The 20059-nt window shown below is 33.6% G+C and overlaps 3 protein-coding genes across 7 annotated transcripts in view; 2 read left to right on the top strand and 1 right to left on the bottom strand.

The window, feature by feature from the left end:
• The first annotated feature begins 120 nt into the window (after positions 1-120).
• sage (salivary gland-expressed bHLH) lies at positions 121-2639 on the top strand. 2 transcript variants are annotated; one of them, XM_089706436.1, is made up of 4 exons: positions 121-463; positions 988-1158; positions 1628-1760; positions 1861-2639. In XM_089706436.1, the coding sequence occupies exons 1-4, from the start codon at positions 199-201 to the stop codon at positions 1976-1978; spliced, it is 687 nt and encodes a 228-aa protein (XP_089562562.1). In that variant the 5' UTR covers positions 121-198; the 3' UTR covers positions 1979-2639. The 2 variants fall into 2 exon arrangements, with proteins under 2 accessions (XP_089562562.1, XP_089562561.1); XM_089706435.1 differs by having other exon boundaries at positions 985-1158.
• On the bottom strand, positions 2170-8672 carry LOC149480281 (uncharacterized). Its single transcript, XM_089706437.1, has 5 exons — positions 8525-8672; positions 7804-7937; positions 7466-7621; positions 3210-3285; positions 2170-2316 (listed from the first exon to the last, which is right to left on the bottom strand). Exons 1-5 carry the CDS (start codon positions 8670-8672, stop codon positions 2201-2203), a joined length of 630 nt encoding a protein of 209 aa, XP_089562563.1. The 3' UTR covers positions 2170-2200.
• Positions 8673-14536: 5864 nt separating this feature from the next.
• The window catches only part of Ppn (proteoglycan-like sulfated glycoprotein papilin), an 87632-nt gene continuing 82109 nt past the window's right edge, over positions 14537-20059 (top strand). For all 4 annotated transcript variants that reach the window (XR_016317028.1, XM_089706614.1, XM_089706615.1 and 1 more), the window contains exon 1: positions 14537-14753. Coding sequence is in view for 3 of the 4 variants with exons in the window: in XM_089706614.1 (XP_089562740.1) it covers positions 14734-14753 (20 nt within the window). In the remaining variant the exon portion in view is untranslated. The remainder of the gene's footprint in view (positions 14754-20059) is intronic.

Genomic DNA, 20059 nt, shown 5'->3' with positions numbered 1-20059 from the left:
GCGACACAGACAAACGCCTCAAAAGACTAAAAACTGAACAACACTTGTGTACACAATACAACTTTGATCGAATATACATAACAATAGCAGAGAAAAGTGTACGACACAGTTCTAATCACATACAAGTGGGTGTCGCACGGTTCTACTTAATTTCAGTGAACTAAATTCTTATCATTAAATATATCCAGTGTCCTGAAAATGTACAACAACTACGAGGAATCCCCCATTCCCCTGATAGCAAATTACACGGTATTGAAAGATGCTGAAGAGGAAAAGAGAGAGACAGATGACAGAGTGATCCTAGAAATTGGTCGACCAGATGATAAGCAACGGGAGGAACTGACTTTTTCACACAAGAAGTATGACAAGACTATTGCTCATCATCGTTCCTATGTTATAGATTATGCGGAACCACGCAAGGTCACATATTTCAGGTCTCAGGATTTGGATGGAGCGCCGGATGGTACGTTCATTTGTTTCATATTATAATATGAAGTATTTTACGAAGCTTCTTTGCAACAGGCAACTAACTGACTTCAAGAAATTTTCTCCCACAGATTAGTTTTCTCGCTATACGTTTAAAGTAGTGACCCGATTTCAGGTGAATCATAACTTTACAATAATATGTAAAATAGACGGTAAAGTAGCCATAGACTCTTATCCATTATCTATAGTTAGGTATTGAATTGTTTCAAATTATTAACAACAATTGAAATTTTTAAGTTATATAATATTAGGTATCTAATATAACGTGGGAAATTAGTTCATAAACGATTTTTATGCTTTTCATAGTCTATGAATGAACGAGTTTTATTTTGGTAAAAAAGGATGGTTTATTAATTTTATAGCGAAAAAAAAACCCAACTTCTATAATTAAAATAAGTGTTTAAAATTAGTATCAAAGTTTAAACACTTTTTTGTGTTAATTTACCTACTAACGAGCATAGAAAATATTTTTTGTTAAAAAGGCTTCTCTAATCGTAGTAGAGTCGAGATATTTCGAGCATGACGAGTACCAGGAGATCAGAAATATACAAGAATCTAACAACTCTAGGTCCTCTGTAGAGTTTTCACAAGACTCGCAGGACGCAAGCAAGTTTATGGACGAGCAAGACGGTCTTATGGATTGGAAAGAGAGAGCTCTACAACTTGAAAAGGGTGTGTTTTTGTAACTTATTATAATATAAAGATAGTGTGTCAGTAATATATGTAATTACTTCTTTTATTACTTATTATTTTTATAATTGTTATATTTAAAGTTGAATATTATAATATCTCTCCTAATTTAAAAGCTCAAGAGTTAGTTTTTCGTTGCGTCGGTTCAACGCGCTAATCTCAGAAATTACCTACTGTTTCTAATAAAACAAAAAGTGTGTTCGTTAGACGGGAGAGAAAACTATAACTAGCATCAATAAAAATGTTACAATTTACGCGGGAAAACGCGTTGAATCGACTCCCTCGCGAACGACGCGACTAAACTGTGCGAACTGCAAAATTGAAATATATACCTAAAGGTTAGCAGCATTCATGGACATGTTATGCAAACACTTTTAAGAACCTGCACTGTAACATCCATTTCATTGCGTCTTATAAAATCCTATTCAGACTTATAGATATTACTTTTCAGAATATAAGAAGACTGCATGTGACAGAGAGCGCACGCGAATGCGTGATATGAACCGTGCCTTCGACTTGCTGCGATCCAAGTTGCCAGTAACGAAGCCGTCCAAGAAAAAATATTCGAAAATCGAATGTTTACGGTAGGATTTTCCTATTATAGTCAGCTCTTTTGACAAACGAGCCTAGAAAATATATAGAGGTACCTTACCATAGATAAAAATTTTGATTTATCATTTCCAGAATAGCAATTTGTTACATTCGGCATTTGGAGTATATGCTAGCTGGTGGCACGGAAGAAAATCCCGTGTTCCTTGAAGTACACAGTCCGGAAGTTCGAAGGAAATCAACTAGATATTAAAATATTGTCCATACTTACATCTAATATCTATAATCTCATTATGTTTGACAAAATATACTTGAAGAAAATGCTACTAGGACATAAAGTGGCATCCCTAATTGTTATAAATTTTAATAGTCAATTAAATTAAAACACTTTTCATTGTAATTATACGTTTTTAATTGACATTTCATAATCAAACATCACACAGACACGTAAATACACACGTTACAAAAATTATATCTATCCACTTTTCTTCCTGATTTTTCTCTCACGGGCTTCATCGTCTTTCATTTTTTCAAGCGCCTTGAGGTAGTCCAAGTACGCACATTTGATCAATAATGGTACTTTTACTACGCCTGAAACGTATACATTGAATTCTTTGGCATTAAATATAATATGCAATGATTAAATTGTAATATAAAGACTTTTATCTAACTAAACATCATGACTTTTTAATTGAAGTGAAACTTCTGTATCGGGGTTGGAAAAAAATTAAGTGCAACATTTTTTCGTTACGCGTGACATTTTTCCGTTACGCGCCATCTTTTTCTTATCCCTACCACGCGTGATTCGATGGTTTTCTGTAAAGTTGCATATATTATTAGTAAATTATTTTTTGAAAAATAAGGTCATAAAGAAGTTTCACTTCTTACGTGTGTACATTAGTACACGCACACATTTTTTTTTATTACACCTGAGTCCGTTAATCAGACTGAACGAGGTATTACGTAGGTACGTAGATTTTTTAATGAGAGAAGTCTGTACATAACACTAATATATTTTAATTTTGAAGACTAATTCTACATGTAAAAACCTAGAGAAAAGCAGAGGAAGATTTTTAACTTAGACTAAAACGGGTGCCATTTATGCACATTATAATTATTATTAATCAGCCTAATATGTATAATGTATACGTTAAAATATAAGAAATAAACAATTATTATTATTGCTATTTTAGTTCGTATCAAATGTTGCTAAAAAGTTAAAAACCAATTAAAAAAATTCTGATTACAAACCACGAAAGGGGAAAATCCAACTCTTTGTAAACCGTACCGTACTACATACCGTGAATTCCAGAAATAAATATGTAGTAAGTAGGTACAACGAGGTATATATACGAATAAAATATATGTTATAGGTATATATGTAATAGTGTATGTTAAAAATTATTGTTAAGGAAATTATTCAGAATATATAATTTTATTAGAAAGCTCTCCCTTCAAACAGTGAAGTAAAAGAAGAGCCTTACCTGAAAAACATGTAGTAACTAGGGATTTGTACATTGAATACAACGGAGCCAGGATACTTTCACTTGATTCTTTTCTCTGCAAATAATTTAACGTTAATTTAATAAATAATCATTATTTGGTATGTCAGCTAACTACTCAAATGTTTTTTTTTAATCTTACATATAAATATTTTGTACGTAAAATAAAATGTTGGTATGCGTTATCAGAACAAGCCATATTTTATTTTATCATAAATGTTCTGAACATTGTCAATGATATGACCTAATTATACCAGGGAGATATCAACGTCAAGGAAGCTACTTCCGTTGTTCAGCGTGAATGTGGATGACTGATACTTTGGTTTTACTCTATTTTATTAATACCAAATGATAAAGGTACCTACAACGAAATATTATTCCAAGTTCCAACTTATAATGTATTCCTTGATATGTATTAAATAACTTAGGTAGAGCAGTAGCTATACAGGGTTACAGGTTAAGTCGACCTATTCCTGTTAAGAGCGTGTAGTAGGGGTCAAAACAAACTGATTTGATCACATAATACCATATCCAAAAGTTAGCCGTTGAAGAGTTATTGCAATTTTAATTTTTTTCTTGAAAATGCCACTTTATCTTCGCATTTAGCGTTTAATTTTTTATTTTACTTATTTGGTCTGGGTTTTTTTGAGTTTTTATGTAAAGGTTGAGTTAAACAATAATTCTCAGCAATAAAAATCCATATCGCTGCAAACAATTCAAAGAAATGGCTTTTAAACTAAAAATAATAACATTAAAATAATTAAGTTAACTCGTTTTAAGCAAAGATATTGAAAAAAATCTCTATGAAAATGTGTCTGCAGATGTTTTTAAAAACATGTGCATGTTCTTAGCTATGTAAAAAGGTATAATAACCTCAGGTAGCATTCGTAGATTCCAAGAAATCGGGGATAAACATGGGACAGTGTTAGTAAAGTACAACATCAGAATAAATTTTGTCATAATTTATTTTTCTTAAAAACTTTACAGTTCCTGCTCAATATGTCTTCCTCTATTGCGAACACATATTCGAAACCTTTTCCACAGAGAACTCTTGACTACCCCAGTTGTTAATTGGTTCCTCATCTTATTGGCTGCATCGATAATTTTTTGTCGTAAAATATCAACAGATGGAATCGGGTTCGGCTCATTGTACACCAGATTCTTCATATGCCCCCATACGTAAAAGTCCATGGGGGTTAGGTCTGGACTTCTAGCCGGCCATGGTATGGGCCCACCTCTTCCGATCCATCTGTTTGGATAGTTGATGTCTAACCATTCTCTAACACTTCTTCTGTAATGTGCAGGGCAGCCATCATGTTGGAACCACATGTCTCTTAACAAAGTCAGGGGTATGTCTTCAAGTAGGTCGTTTAAATGTTGGCGCAGAAAGGTCTCATAATTTTCACCATTTAGGTTGTCCGGAAGTAAGTATGGTCCAATTAATTTATTTGAAATTATCCCCATCCACACATTAAGACTGAATCGTCTTTGTGATTTTTTTGGATTCTTCTTGTTAGGATTGCCACGTGCTTTCGGAGCCCAATAGTGAGCGTTATGGTAGTTTGTGATACCGTCTTGATCAAATTTGGACTCATCTGTCCATAATTTTTTTTTGAAAAACGAGGGGTTTTCCAGATCCGCATTCAACATGAATCTACAAAAATCTAGTCTTCTTAAAGGATCTCCTTCTTCCATCACGTGCACGGGCGTGTAGTGATATGGGTAATATCCTGAAGTGTTCATTGTGAACCATACTTTCCACTGAGACAGACCAAGTTCTCGGGCAACAATGTTTGTTGATGTCGTGGGATCCATTCGAAAAAATCGCTTTATTCCGCACGAGCATGTGCAGATACACCTTGACAAAACCCGTAACACATCAAAATGTCAGCACATTCTTAGTTAGTATACGAACTCATATTGAAAATTCAAATCGCAAGCAAAAATCAGTCCAGTTTCGAGCCACGGTCACAGAATCGGAAGAAAATCAGTCCAAAAAGAAAGCCAAGTCTCGTTGTCAAATGTCAATACACAGAGGAGCACAGAAATCGCATCTACTACGGACGAATCACATAAGCAGACTAAAAAATACACAGCGGCATCCTTCGCCCCATACAACTTCGTCCATCACCTTGCTCGCTCTCTCCAGTAGGTGGAAGCGAGATAGTTGCAGCGTGTGAGTGAGACATCATAATCACGCGGCACAACCCTTTATTGTTCGCATAGGCAGATAATAACTAGACCGATGTTAATGAGCTATTCTAAGAATTATTTCCCCATACCAAGTTTATCCCCGATTTCTTGGAATCTACGAATGCTACCTGAGGTTATTATACCTTTTTACATAGCTAAGAACATGCACATGTTTTTAAAAACATCTGCAGACACATTTTCATAGAGATTTTTTTCAATATCTTTGCTTAAAACGAGTTAACTTAATTATTTTAATGTTATTATTTTTAGTTTAAAAGCCATTTCTTTGAATTGTTTGCAGCGATATGGATTTTTATTGCTGAGAATTATTGTTTAACTCAACCTTTACATAAAAACTCAAAAAAACCCAGACCAAATAAGTAAAATAAAAAATTAAACGCTAAATGCGAAGATAAAGTGGCATTTTCAAGAAAAAAATTAAAATTGCAATAACTCTTCAACGGCTAACTTTTGGATATGGTATTATATGATCAAATCAGTTTGTTTTGACCCCTACTACACGCTCTTAACAGGAATAGGTCGACTTAACCTGTAACCCTGTATATGTAATAATAATACGTGGTAGAGCGTTCGATTCGAATTAAAATATTATATGAATGTCGATAATTTGTAGATATTTTATCAACAAAGCATGAACACCGCAAATTATTGCTCAAAAATATACTACTTATTTAAATGAAAGCATGTAATGGTCTAAGATCCGAACATAAGGCGAAATTCAACGGCGTGATAATAGAATGAGACCAATTTTATAATTAATTTAGTCTATTAAAAAATGTATTAAAACTGGGTTGACTGGGAAAATCCTGGACAGGACATTTTTAATGAATTTAAAAAAAAACATTTTTTTTTAATTAATTGCAGTATCAAGATAATAAAAAAAAATATAATAGACTTAAAGTATGAAACCTACAGAATGTGCAGTCATAGTTTTCTAATATTTACCGGGAAATAAAAAAAATTTAATTCATTAAAAATGTCCTGTCCAGGATTTTCCCAGTCAACCCATTTTTAATACATTTTTTAATAGACTAAATTAATTATAAAATTGGTCTCATTCTATTATCACGCCGTTGAATTTCGCCTTATGTTCGGATCTTAGACCATAATAACAAGAAGAAAGAAAGGGATCGGATTCGGGAATGCGGAATGACCATTGAACGTCCCGCGTATGCAATCTACGTACAGTTACTAGGGTATTATAAATTGTAAGATATATGAAATGTAGAGAGAACAAGTGGAATGAGCCGTAGTGTGTGGATGGAGAGCGAAATATTCGCAATCGCGAATCGCGATTCGTAGCGACTGTTCAATTCGCCGGGAGCTGGCATTCGATGCGGACGCTGTGAAAATTGTCGTCACCTTCCGATACGATTAGCAAGTTTTGTATCATGTAGGGCCGGATAGTACTAGGAAAGTAGAGCCATATTAGAGATTTTTAGAAAATAAGTACCTAGAGTTTAGTTAGTCTTTATTTATTAGTGCTTACTTAATTATTAGGAAAATAATATTATAATTTAATCACATATTAAGTTTAATGAAAAATGTTTATAAAAACAATAAATAATCTCAATTAAAGACATACTTAGCTAGCTAATTTATAAAAACTTATGTTTATTAAACATAAACGTATTATTCGTGTTGAGAGTCTACCTTCGAATACTTATTATGTTTTTATAGCTTATTTTAAACGTAAATTATAAATGTTTAATTTTGTGTATTGTAATCTTATTATATTTATATTTAAAAAAAATCATCTAATCATCTTAAAAAAAGATACTCAAACGATGGGATCAATGAGTATTTCTGTCCGAAATCCATACTTTTGTCCGAAATCCAGTTATGAACAAATGATGACGTAACCATGAACACCAGGATCCCATAAGTAAGAAGGAGTAGTTGAATCTAAACCTGAACATTACGACTGCGCAGTACAAGCAATAATATTTACATAAATTTGTTGATTTTAACTTTATGTAGTAGTCCAGTTGAAAATTGTAAGTTGAATATACTCAGATTCTTACAATGACGTTTCCACAATGATCAAACTGAGGAGGACGCCTTGTGTTGATGCTTCGTATGTATTCCTGCCATCTACGAATACACTCTGTGACGTCTTGCTGATTGCCCCATATTCCTTGAGTATAGGTAAAGTAGACAGCACTTACTAGGATGCCAGCCTAGAAGAAAGTATGTGTGAATTATTCAGTAAAACTTTATTAATACTAATAATGGTGAAATGCAAGGAGGTGTTAAATAAATGTCATTTATTTGAGAAGGCCAATCAAACTTCGCTCTTACCAAGAAACCATGAACATTGGAAGATCGTATCTTTATTCTATTAAGGTACCTACATACTTACTTTTACAGCATACATTAGTTTTCCATGTGCATAGACAGGACCGATTTTTGGTATCTCTAACGTTCGCCCACATTTCCTTGCTTCGTACTCTTCCCTTGTACAAACTTTTATACATGTTGGATGTAGCGGAAGTTCTTAAAAAAGAAAATATAAAATAAAATAGTCACAATAATTTCATAATAACAATTTATAAGATAAAAAGAACGATGAAGAAGACGCGTTGTTGTTTTTTATATCTCTGTTCAAAATAAAAGGTCAAAATTGTAAATTAAATAATTTTTTAAAGATATTTTTTTTCTAATATTAAAAGCTCAGTAAAAATAGCAAATGTTCCAAATTTCTTGGTAAGCACAATTTTTTGTACAGTTGTTACATAATTTGTAACCAGTACCAAGCCATCATAATCATAAGGAGCTGTTTCTACAATACTTTACATCACATAGCTGTTACATTCATTGGTAAGGTTTCGGGATGGATCAGGGTGTTTTTTTCAAATGTATGGTTTCAGGGTACATATATGGTACCAGGTACCATACCAGGTACCATACCATATATCATTATAGGTAGGTACCGTACCTACCTATAATGATATATCCAACAATAGATTCCTTAAAAAAATGTTTTTTGGGCTTTGGCGCCTTGATAACTATGTTTCTGAGTGTCTCTCTATTTATTAAAATATGTGCAACATTGTGCTGCATAAATACATATTTTCTCTTACCAGTCACACGGGGGCAGTCAAACTTTTGTGTAGGACTGCATTTTTCATACATTTGCATATCAGTTTTCGGTTGTTTTACATGTTTAGCCAAATTTATAGTTCGACATGGCTCGCATCTTATGCGATCCGGGTTAAGATTTTCACACATACCGAATTTTTAATTAAAAAAAATACTTAAAATTTTGAACGTTACTCTCCAAATGTTTCAATGATTTTGGTACATGTCAAGATTTCTTCTTTTTCTTTCAGTCATAGATTAATTGTATTATCCATAATAAAAAGGTTACAATGTTTATTTTAGACTGCACGTGTAATAAATATAATAGTAATAAATAGTGAATAAAAATATTGTAAAGTAGATTTCAATTTATGCATTATGAAAAAATTATACCTACGTATTCATCCGGATACTTCGATACCAGGGCCACGGGTTTAACCTAATACTAAATAATATAGTTATTCAAGTATTATGCGTGATATGACAGTCAGGATCACTATATGTAAAGGCCAACAGTCACCCATATATTTAGTTGTAATTATAACAGCACACGGTCGTTTGCAGTGGACGGAAGAGCGATACGCCCACATATGTCCGCTCCGGGTTGCGTAAAGTAGGTACTTCTATCCTAGATAGTGATCCCTTGTTGCGAAATTTGCCAAATTTTCGACCAACCCTTTAATTACAGGAAGTTATGTAAATTTTATCTATCAATTGTATTCTATTCATAGAAAAAAATTATGTAGCGTTTGGTTAAGAGTTGAATGACTTATGTAGGCAACCATTTAAAATTTCATTTGAAGAGTCTCCATTCATTTGTTTAATATTTTTTTCACTAGCATTCCACCCGCGACATCGCTCGCGTAGAATATTTTTATACTTCGTGGATTTTAGAAGAAGAGTCAGGGTGACATTTTTTACAAATAAAGAAAGAAATTTATTAGATATTATTTGAAAACGAAAACCACACACAAATGCTTGCATAAATGACTTACAAAAGATGTAACTGTGATCCAGTTTACAATTAATATTGTCAGTGAATTGTCAAAAATGGTCAAGTTCTTAGAGGGGTTACTGTTTTATTATATTACGTAGAATGTTACTAGATTTTTTTGCATAAAAAATGATGTAAGTACACAAACTTATCAAAAAAATTGGTTGTCTGTAAAGTTTACTGACGATAGTTGAACGTGACAACGTCCGATTCTGCTTCTTTGTCGCTCGTTCCGCGCTCTCGCTTGCACTTCAAGCCTTACATATGGAACGCCTCAGAGCGAGGTAACGCCGCATGAGTCATGTTTTTTTCGTGCGTGCAGCCGGCTGTATCGATGACGTTTTCACGTCAAAAAATCTGAAAAATAATCAGGTACTTAACCAATGGCTCAAAGACAATAAATATTCAGTAGTTTCATTGCATTATAAAATTTACCGTTCCAACTTCCAACCAGATCTAGATTTCTAGATACCAATCTCCATTGTAAGAAGGCCCTTTGACCTAAATTGAAAGTATGGAAAGTCGTGTATGATCAATAGAATGCATAATAAATTAAGATAATAAACGTTGTTTACTTTTGAATTTTGATCCTATGAAAGTTATGGGTTGGTCAGGTCATCAAGTAGAATGCTTTATCAATGCAGGTTAGGAACGTAAGCACAAGGGCGGATCCAGCCTTAGCCCCAGGGGGGGGTCACATATTAGACGTGGGCAATTTTCAAAAGCTATATTTTGGTAATTTAATTGATACGTAGATTTAAAAAAAATTGGTCAAGTGCGAGTCGGATTCGCGAACCAAGAGTTCCGTACAAACATTTTTATATGTTTTAATATTAAATTTATGCTCTTTGCAATTTTTCCTTTATCTGTGCTATAAGACGTAAGTTTCTATTAAATAAAGATTAAATATCAAGATTCTGTGTTCGGGAAGCACCCTCTAGGTTTTGATTCCTGGCAACACTTGCGAATGTTGATAAGCATGAAATGTATGTTTTATCAATTTTTCCTCCATCTGTGCTGACATTGCTTTTAACCAAATTTCAGAACTCTGTGTTCACGGGAAGTAGTACAATACCTATAGATTTTGATTCCCTTGCGATAATGTCGAAATTTGCGATAATTTACAGCATAAACGTCTGTATCTTTTGATTGCGTTGGCTTATAAGTTTGATTTTTTCACAGCTTTAAGGGACCGTACATTTGAGTATTCGGTATGAATTTCAGATTGATACCTCCACGCGTTCCTGAGAAAAAGGGTCTAGACAGGCAGACAAACTTGAAAAATATATATTTTTTGCAATTATTCCTGCATCTGTACTATAAGATGTTGCTTTGTACCGAAGTTCAAGATTCTGAGTTTACGGAAAGTACCCTGTAGGTTTTGAGTTTTGATTCCCTTGCGAATGTCGAAATTTGCGAAATTTTTCGGCATTTACGGCTGTATCTTCTGATTCGTTGACATAGAAGTTTGATTTTATTACATATAGCGTAAATCCATACTAATATTATAAATGCGAAAGTAACTCTGTCTGTCTGTCTGTTACTCAATCACGCCTAAACTACTGAAACAATTTGCATGAAATTTGGTATGCAGATATTTTGATACCCGAGAAAGGACATAGGCTACCTTTTATTGCGAAATATGTACCACGGGCGAAGCCGGGGCGGACCTCTAGTCTTATATATAAAAAAGAATCGCAAAATGTGTTGGTAAGCGCATAACTCGAGAACGGCTGAACCGATTTCGATAATTCTTTTTTTATTATATTCCTTGAAGTACGAGGATGGTTCTTATGTAGAGAAAACGTAAATATTATGTACCACGGGCGAAGCCGGGGCGGACCGCTAGTGTATTATAGACTTGAGTTTTTGGTATGAATATCAAGTTAATACATGTCAGTTAATACAGCGTTCATGAGTAACAGGGTTGTACCTAAGTTAAAAAATTTTAAAAATATTTTTTTATATTATAATCTAAGGAAAAATTCATGCTTTTCGCAATTAGTAAACAAAGTCGTTGTCTCTGTGCCATGTGAATTTCGATGCAGTTTTTTTAAAGATAGAGTGATTCAAGGGGAATAGTATATAATTTATAAGGATTTAGAGAAAGCGGGCGAAGCCGCGGGTGGTAAGCTAGTCTGCGTTATAAGAAGTTTGATTGTACTAAATTTCATGACTCTGTGTACTCGGGAACTACCCTGTAGGTTTTGATTTCTTAGGGAGTGTCTAATTTTGCGAAAAATTTCAGCATTTACAGCTGCATCTTTTGATTGCGTTGGCTAAAACGTTTGAATTTTTCACAGCATCAAGGGACCGTAGACCGTAGGATTTCGACATTAGCAACGGTATCAATACATGCAGGGAGCACCCTGTCCCGTAAACACAGTCTTGAAATTGAGTAAAAAGTATCGTGTTATAGCACAGATGTAGTAGGTAATAACTGCGAAAACCCTAATTATTTAATTAAATTAAATAAAAATATACATATGTATTTAATTGATATTCACATCAGAACTCAGTTCTATAATAACTTAAATCTGTTATTTAATTCAAATTCTATGTCAACGCAATCTGAAGAAAAAGCAATTAGAGCCGCATATTCTGTAATTCGCAACTATACTTCAATGGATGAAGGGAATCAATCAAAACCTACAAGGTACTTCCCGTGAACTCAGTCTTGAAATTTGGTTAAAAGCAACGACTTAAGCACTTAAGGTGGCGGTTCGCGCCGCGACAGAGACAAGCGACCGAGACAGGAGACCGCGGCCGAAGACCGCGACCGTTACTTGACGTTCGGCAATGTATAGGCGACAGTTCGCGAGCGAGACAGAGACAGGAGACAGAGACGCGAGACGGGAGACAGCGAGACCGTCGCTGCCCCAGACCAGTAGTGTCTCGTGTCGCGCTCAAAAAGCACAGCCGAAAATACTTTCTGAATACATTATCATCAAACATTAGGTGCTTGTTCACTAATAGCGAAAATGATCCTTCTTGGCCTCTAGTTAAATAAAATTCTTTAATAGGTAATCTTCTTCTAGTTTTGTTTTTGTAATAATAATATAATAGCAAATCATCGTCTTCTTCTTCCTCCAATAGAACTTCTACTACTTGGTTTTCCATCATGATACAAAACACAACTGACTACATCGACGGACTCTCTGTTACTGATTAACTTTTCGGTCGTGAAGAAACTGAGACACTTGTCGCGGTCTCCGGTCTCGGTCTACAGTACATGCAGAAGAGACCGAGACACTTGTCGCAGTCTTCGGTCGCGGTCTCCTATCTCGGTCGCTTGTCTCTGTCGCGGCGCGAACCGCCACCTTTACAAGCACAGATAAAGAAAAAAATCCTTTAAACAAAATTGTAAGATACAACATAATGAAAAAATATGTTTGCTCGGAGTCCTCGATGCGCGAGTCCGACGCGCATTTGGCCGATTTTTTGTTGTATTTTGACTGTATAGAAAATACTTTGATAATAAGATATTACATACAACTTTACCATTACACTTTATTCCGCAGTTATAGTTTTAAAAAAAAATCGAAAAACCTGTTTTTGTCCTTTAATTACGACCACAGGTCGACCCTAATAAACTTTTTCTATAATTTTTGTTATATTCTCTTCCGTTACCGTTTGTAATTGATTTCATTGTTCTATATTACTTTTATGTCTCAAAATTAAATAAAAACATCATGTTGAACAGTATTAATTTGTTAATTTAAAAAAAGTTAATATTAAATTAGTGGTCCACTTAGGTCGTGGACCTAGCCCAGGGGGGGGGTCATGACCCCGTGACCCCCCCCCTGGATCCGCGCTTGCGTAAGCATGGGTATTATTTATATGAGCGAATGCTCATTTAAAAATAAGGATAATACCTATGTACTTAGTTTGTGTTGAGCAGATTATTTCTAAACATTACATGTTATGCAGGGTTGTAGACTAGAGTCTAGAATAGACTAGAATCTAGAGATTAGGTTCAATTCTTATAGGCTACTTTTTATTTGAAAAATAAAAATGGGATGACTCCATATTTTAGCCGAGAGATCAAAAAATAAATTCGCAAACGTATAATTAAATGAGGATAGGAGGATATCATTTACATGAAATATGTAGAAGTTTCAGCATGTAAAGTCGAAGAAAACACGTTGACTACAACATTTTGTGGGTAATAAATACACTCTTCTTCTCATAGATACTGCTTTCTGAATCGGTAGTAAATGTTACGAAAATGTTATGACGATTCAAAAGTCTTTTATAAGAAGTCTAATTGAATAAATAAATGTTTGAGTTTGAGCTCAGTCGCGGGCGGAAAGCTAGTTATAAAATATAAATACATATAAATAGGTCATACATGCAAAAAAATATAATGTAATACAGTTGCGGATAATCGTTTAGCTTAAAATAGGACTTATCTCGCAGCTTCCTGATGATAACTGAAAATATTTCTGTGTTTTACGCAGACATTACATCATATTATCATAATTTAATTTAACAAATAAAAACTTGGTACAGGCGACTTTATAATTTTCATTAGTCTATATTAGAACAATGCAGAATCAAGTTTATATTTTGAAATAAATCTTATTATTGAATCATCAGTATTTGCAGTTACATTATACTGTTCATTCCGTAATCTGAAACTTACAGGCCGTGAAATAATGTTTGACTCTGCATTAATCTGAACCCCTGGGACCTTGGTCTGTTGATATCCATAACGTTTTATTATAAGGTATTTTGCTCCACAAAGGGCCGGCTTTGTAAATCGAAATGCACTATAAAAAAAGCTCAAAACACTGCACGTAAGACAATGCCTACAGATACTTGAAAAGGTCTTTAGCAAAAGAAATGCAATTAAACTTGCTGCGATACAACATCAAGTGAGCGAAAAAAGAAACAAACTCATATGAGAACTCGAAAAAGCTTTTTACAGACGTCAAAAGCTCGTCCCGATGCCTCCATTGATGTTTTCGTGAATGGTGGTTTGGTGGGGGCGTCGTTACACGATTCTCTTGCGCCGGCTTCTGCCTGACAGTCGACTAGAAGCCGGTGCGCGTGCGCGAACCGTGCGTCCACGATTCGTTCCTCGCTTGAGCGGGAAATTCAAATTTAGAACTTTTTTAGTTATTTTTTCTGTAAAAATTCTGAGACTGTGCCTGTACTTTTGTGGTGATCTTGTGTTGGAAAGGATAATTTTAGGTGATTCGGGAATGCTGTAAGATGGGAACGACTAGTTTAAGGTAAGATATTATTATAAATGAAATAAAAATATAATATTTTTTAACATATCGATAAAGATAAAAAATATAGGAATGCTTTAAAAATCTCCTGTTGAATACCTGTTGATATTTTATAATAACAGTTTTACACAAGGATGATTCCAAAGATTGAAAAGAACACTATTTCCAAAAATCATGCTGATTTCTATTGATTTTATAGAAACACTTGTGTTCTGGAAACCTAATAAATTTAAGTAACTCAAAAATTATTAATTTAAATAAAGAATGATTTCAAAATAAAAACATTTTTTTGTTTCTGAAACAGAATCAATCTACTTAATTGCGTATGCTCAAGGACTTGTGGTAACTTTTATCGAAAGCTTAATTTCCTACGATGCTTATAAATATTTCATCAGGGTAAGAACGTTAAATCAGTAAAAATAATTCAAGGATTCAAAATTTTGTTAATTCTGTAATATATGTAGTATTAACCTATTTTAAGATAATATGTATATTGTATAAGTCTACATCAAGGTATTTAATACGTATATACATACTTATATATTATTTTTTTTCAAATATCTCAAGAGCTCATAATATTTTGATCTGTTTCATGGTACAACCTTCGTTCCTAAGATTTTCGTATTGACGTAAGCCAAATTATTAGAACTCATCCTACTATGTTAGATATCCTGCTACATGCATTATTGTTTCATTGTTTATATTGCAATCCGTGCTCAAATTAATTGTTTATAATTTATACATACAATTATGTAATGCATCTGTTTTTAATTAATTCTCGTTATTTTTCAAGGAAAGCGATGTTGGAGTTTATTAAGTAAATTAATTTAAGCTGTTAAGATTAAACAGCAGACAAGTTGAAAAGACGCTAATGCATTTTTATATGAAACTGTCTTTAACAATATCTAAAGGCAATAGTGTCATGTTAGATGCTTTATAAAATTTCGCAAATATTGCAAATTTTCTTTAGATAAAATCAGATTGGAAATCATATGACGACGTATAAGGATCCCCTTTGCTGTTTTAGAAGAAATGCTGGTGTTAAGGAAAACAGAGCGTTTAATTTGTTAAAATGTTTAATTGAAAATATTTTAACAAATTAAAAGTTTTAAATTGTATTTAAAAGAAAGTATTTGCTTTTAAATACTTGCCGCCTTATTTTTTTCGTTAATGAAGTTGTAATTATCATTAAAATTTTAATTCCGAATGTTTCAATATGTAAAAGAGATATTGACTAATATAACTCTTCCAAAATTAGCCCGCAATGTATTCATTCAAAAGGTATCTTAACTAACTTGCTTTGACTATGAACTATTTTTACATTTTAAAAATTATTTCAGAAGGTTGATGATCTATTTAAATATTTTCTTTCCTTGCTTCAAATTCGAATTGTGTATATCAGAAAATAGAGCTCCTGGTGTTATAAGCTCTACAATTTTTATGAGGACACAAACAAACATCTAAATCCATACTAATATTATAAATGCGAAAGTAACTCTGTCTGTCTGTTACTCAATCACGCCTTAACTACTGACCAATTTGCATGAAATTTGGTAAAGAGATATTTTGATACCCGAGAAAGGACATAGGATAGGTTTTATCCCGGAAATCCCACGGGAACGGGAACTATGCGGGTTTTTCTTTGACTGCGCGGGCGATGCCGCGGGTGTAAAGCTAGTATTCTATACTTAATCGTACTAATCATGGCGTTGGGTTGGTTTTAAAAGTATACGCGCGTACATCAGTTCTCATCTCTTCAAATTTTTAAACAGTAGGTAAAGTTAATATCTATGTCCTGGAAATAACAGTATTCAAACACATATAGATAAAAATCGTCGCGGAGCTAACGCGATGAAACAAACGCATAGCGACCGCTCTCTGTAGAGATCATATCGTAATTAAAACAAACAACGAATTCTTAAAAACCATCTATTCATTTAAATGTGCCCTTACGGTCCAGCAATTTTAAAAGCTTTTCAGCCAATTCCTAAACAAAAATAGTTTCAAGTTACGTCCGTCAAAGCCTTTGGGCGTATAAAAAAACGCAAATTCGATCGCATGTCACGTCAGTCTTCGAAATGCGGCGAGTCCCGCACACGAACTGGATCCGTTCTATAAAAAAACCAGGCGAGATTAAACCTAAGACTATTGTTCCTTTATCCCTTGCTGCCGAAGATTCCCTGCCACTCATGCATAAATTCATTGCCCGCTTTTGAAAAAAACCCCGTATAATTAAGCATTTAGTAGATTTAGATAAATCCTCACATTCTCATTCTGATGTCGCAAATAGGAATTTAGTACTCAGGCTTAAAATACATTTTGCTCTACGTGGAAATTGTTGCGAGTGTTTTGGAAAGTGCTTTTATGTCGGCGTGATTCTTGTGCCGTTGTTCTTTGATCTTAACGCTTTGCAACCGTTTGCACAAAATCCAGAAGATTAGCAGTGTAAACGTAAACATTATGATTTTTTTATAATATTCATTAGAATTAATCCAAACAAGTCCATCAATGGGAACATTTGTATAGAAAGGCAGCCTCAGAAATAAACAGCATGTAGTTGGCATTATACACAAAAGACGAAAGAAGAAAACATTGATAAAAAAATCGAATCATGAACATTGAACATAATATATACCACCAGGGTTTATGTTCTATTAAAAATTCTGAAAATAGCACAGCCCATTTCCAACCGTAGTTAGATCTCAGTTCAAACGATAGGCCCCATTTGCCGGAATTAGGCCGGTCAAGCCATCAAACAAAGCTTTACAATACTTCTTAACAGCCATTGCATAACCTAGGCCGAAATCGTCTAGCACAAATTTAAATGGTGTACAAAATGAATTGAACAAATGCAGAGCAATGGTAATTGCTCTTTAGTGCAATGAATACCGTGGGATATAGAACAATGAGTTGACAAATGGCCATAAGAAAGTTTAAATTGACTAACGTCCAGTCTTTTACCGACTGGATAGTGCTTACGTATGATTGTACTAAGAACCTAGTGCTTGTAGAGCGCTCGTCGTTTATGCTGCCCTAGTACTTGTAGGTATAAAGTTAGACTCAGTCTAGGTCTTAAGTGTTCGGTGTTTAGGCTGAAATTAACGTAAAGGCTAGCGAGCGCCTTAACTCGTGTAGCGCCATGTTATTAATGATTTTTAAATGATAAATAATTATTTTATAATAATTATAATTGTTAATACTAAGAGAGATTATTGAATTTATATTATTTTTATAAAATAGAAGTTCGTAGTATTCTTTTATCTTTCTATAAACTTTTTGACCTGATTTTTATTGGAACAACACGAGTTTTCTGTACTCTTTCTAAGACTCTTTGTCCACATAGGGTCAGACTGGGGACCTTGACCTTACACAAACCTAAGGGATATTGTCTGTTCTAGTTAAGGGGCAAGGACTTCGTTTTTATAGATTACGGTCGAAGGATAGTGTTTACGAAAAATTGTACACATTTATTCATCTAACAACACAGAATGAATCATTTTAAATTGGAGCGTTTGTTTCGATTATCCATATAAACTAATTGGATCTTTTTTTTGCATACATTATATAAATAGTTATGTGATGTATAGATTTTAAAATAACCTAAATGTAAGGTGAGCGTGTACCGACTATGTTCTTCAGGTTGATTGATTAGTAATGTACCGACTTTGAAATAATAACTTGTTAACAGAAAGCTTTCATTTAGTCAAGGTTCTTTCATACTTTAGACGGTGTGTGGTATTGCGTGGGCGTGAATACCATTTATGTTCCCGTGGGTTTAAGTATTTAATGTTGATTTTACTTTTGAATTAAAACCATACGCTTGTCTCATCTAATGGTACTTTTTTCATATTATAGGAGGACAATGGAGGTGGCAAATAAACATTTTTTAAATTTATTTTTAAGTGAATTATAATTTAATTGTAAAAGTTATGTAAATAAGTGTGGGAATTACACATAGTTATGTAAGTATATTAATTGGACCTGTAATTGTATGTATGTTTAAAAAGATATGCTACATAAACATTAGAGAGAAGTTACTCCGTAAGTAAAATGCCATACGTGTTAAAAAGACTGAAATACTTAACTAGTTCATCTATATTTAAAGAATGGACCAAAGATTTTCCAGTAATATTTCCATGTGTATTTATTTTGTATGTGTGTATTATTTCATACGTGTGTTGGTGTATTTATTACAGTAACGTGCATTTACAGAGATGTGCGGATGTAGTACCATATCCGCATTGTACAACCGTTCCTGAACAAGTGTTAACGGTTCTCACTTTCCACGACTATTTGTGGATTATGTGTATTTATTTTATTATAGCAAATGGTGTAGTTGTGAGACGAACACTACCGTGTGACGGAGTGTGACTAGAGTCTATAACACATCAATGTTTACCTATACAACAGATAATATAATACTATCTAGTACTTACCTATAACGCAGATTACTAAATAGTTAGTACGAAATTTAAAGCTGTATCGTTAATGTTCTTATTTCAGATACAATTATTTGATCCGCACCGTTTGTTTATTAACGTTTTTTCAATCCAGACAATACGTCTATAATTATAGAAAATCAAAAAGGCTCTTTTAATTTTTATATTATTCCATTAATTAAGGAAATTAGTGTACAATTTGCAAAATACAATATCGAAGTTAATCTCGAATAACATAACAGCGGATGTCTCTCATAATACGAATAGTTTCAGGAATGCGCAATGCTAATAAAATTTAACCAACATCCAATGTTCCACATTGTGAATAATTGTGGCAAAAACAATATTAAAATTGTAACTTAGATAATTTAACATAATGTTTATTTTAGCATGTTCATTTCCGCCAAAGATAAAATGCGATCACACGTTCACACCACACCCTGTTTACATGTATACCTACACACTTACAGCATCTATGCACAATAATAGTAAATTGAGCCGTCAAGTTATATAGGCGATTTTACGTGTGCGTCACATTCCCATGTCGCATATCTATTTGGTTATCGAACAGCCGGCTTGCACGTGGTGACGGGGATGGCATATGCACTAGGGTTGCAAGAGTCAAATAATGATTGCATTTTAAACACTCGACAGTAATGTTAGATCCAGGGATGTTAATTATATTGCTAGAAATTTGAAAAATGAACTTATGTGGCAAGAGGGCGTACTGAAATATTCAGTTGATTGACTATAATACAGAACTGGTAAAAAAGCTCTAAATAAGTCAGATCGTTATGAGAGCGTAGGTACAAAATATTATAGGCACTAAGTACAGAAAACAAAAAAAAACTTAAATATCTATTTTAA

This window comes from Colias philodice, chromosome 18 (assembly GCF_061535455.1).
Source record: "Colias philodice isolate Cphi_HAF_F1 chromosome 18, ilColPhil1 Martin Lab GWU primary, whole genome shotgun sequence".
Classification (NCBI taxonomy): Eukaryota; Metazoa; Arthropoda; class Insecta; order Lepidoptera; family Pieridae; genus Colias; species Colias philodice.
The sequence above is the reverse complement of the archived record's forward strand: the minus strand, read 5'-3'. Positions and strand labels throughout refer to the sequence as shown.

Bases quoted from the DNA above. Each gene is read 5' to 3' on its own strand.
- sage (XM_089706435.1), top strand. From the start codon at position 199: ATGTACAACAACTACGAGGAATCCCCCATTCCCCTGATAGCAAATTAC. The intron at 464-984 runs GTACGTTCATTT...CTCTAATCGTAG, and splicing joins TTTGGATGGAGCGCCGGATG to TAGAGTCGAGATATTTCGAG. The intron at 1,159-1,627 runs GTGTGTTTTTGT...ATTACTTTTCAG, and splicing joins AGCTCTACAACTTGAAAAGG to AATATAAGAAGACTGCATGT.
- LOC149480281 (XM_089706437.1), bottom strand. From the start codon at position 8,672: ATGTGTGAAAATCTTAACCCGGATCGCATAAGATGCGAGCCATGTCGA. The intron at 7,938-8,524 runs GTAAGAGAAAAT...TTCTTTTTTAAG, and splicing joins TGACTGCCCCCGTGTGACTG to AACTTCCGCTACATCCAACA. The intron at 7,622-7,803 runs GTAAGTATGTAG...ACTTTCTTCTAG, and splicing joins AACTAATGTATGCTGTAAAA to GCTGGCATCCTAGTAAGTGC.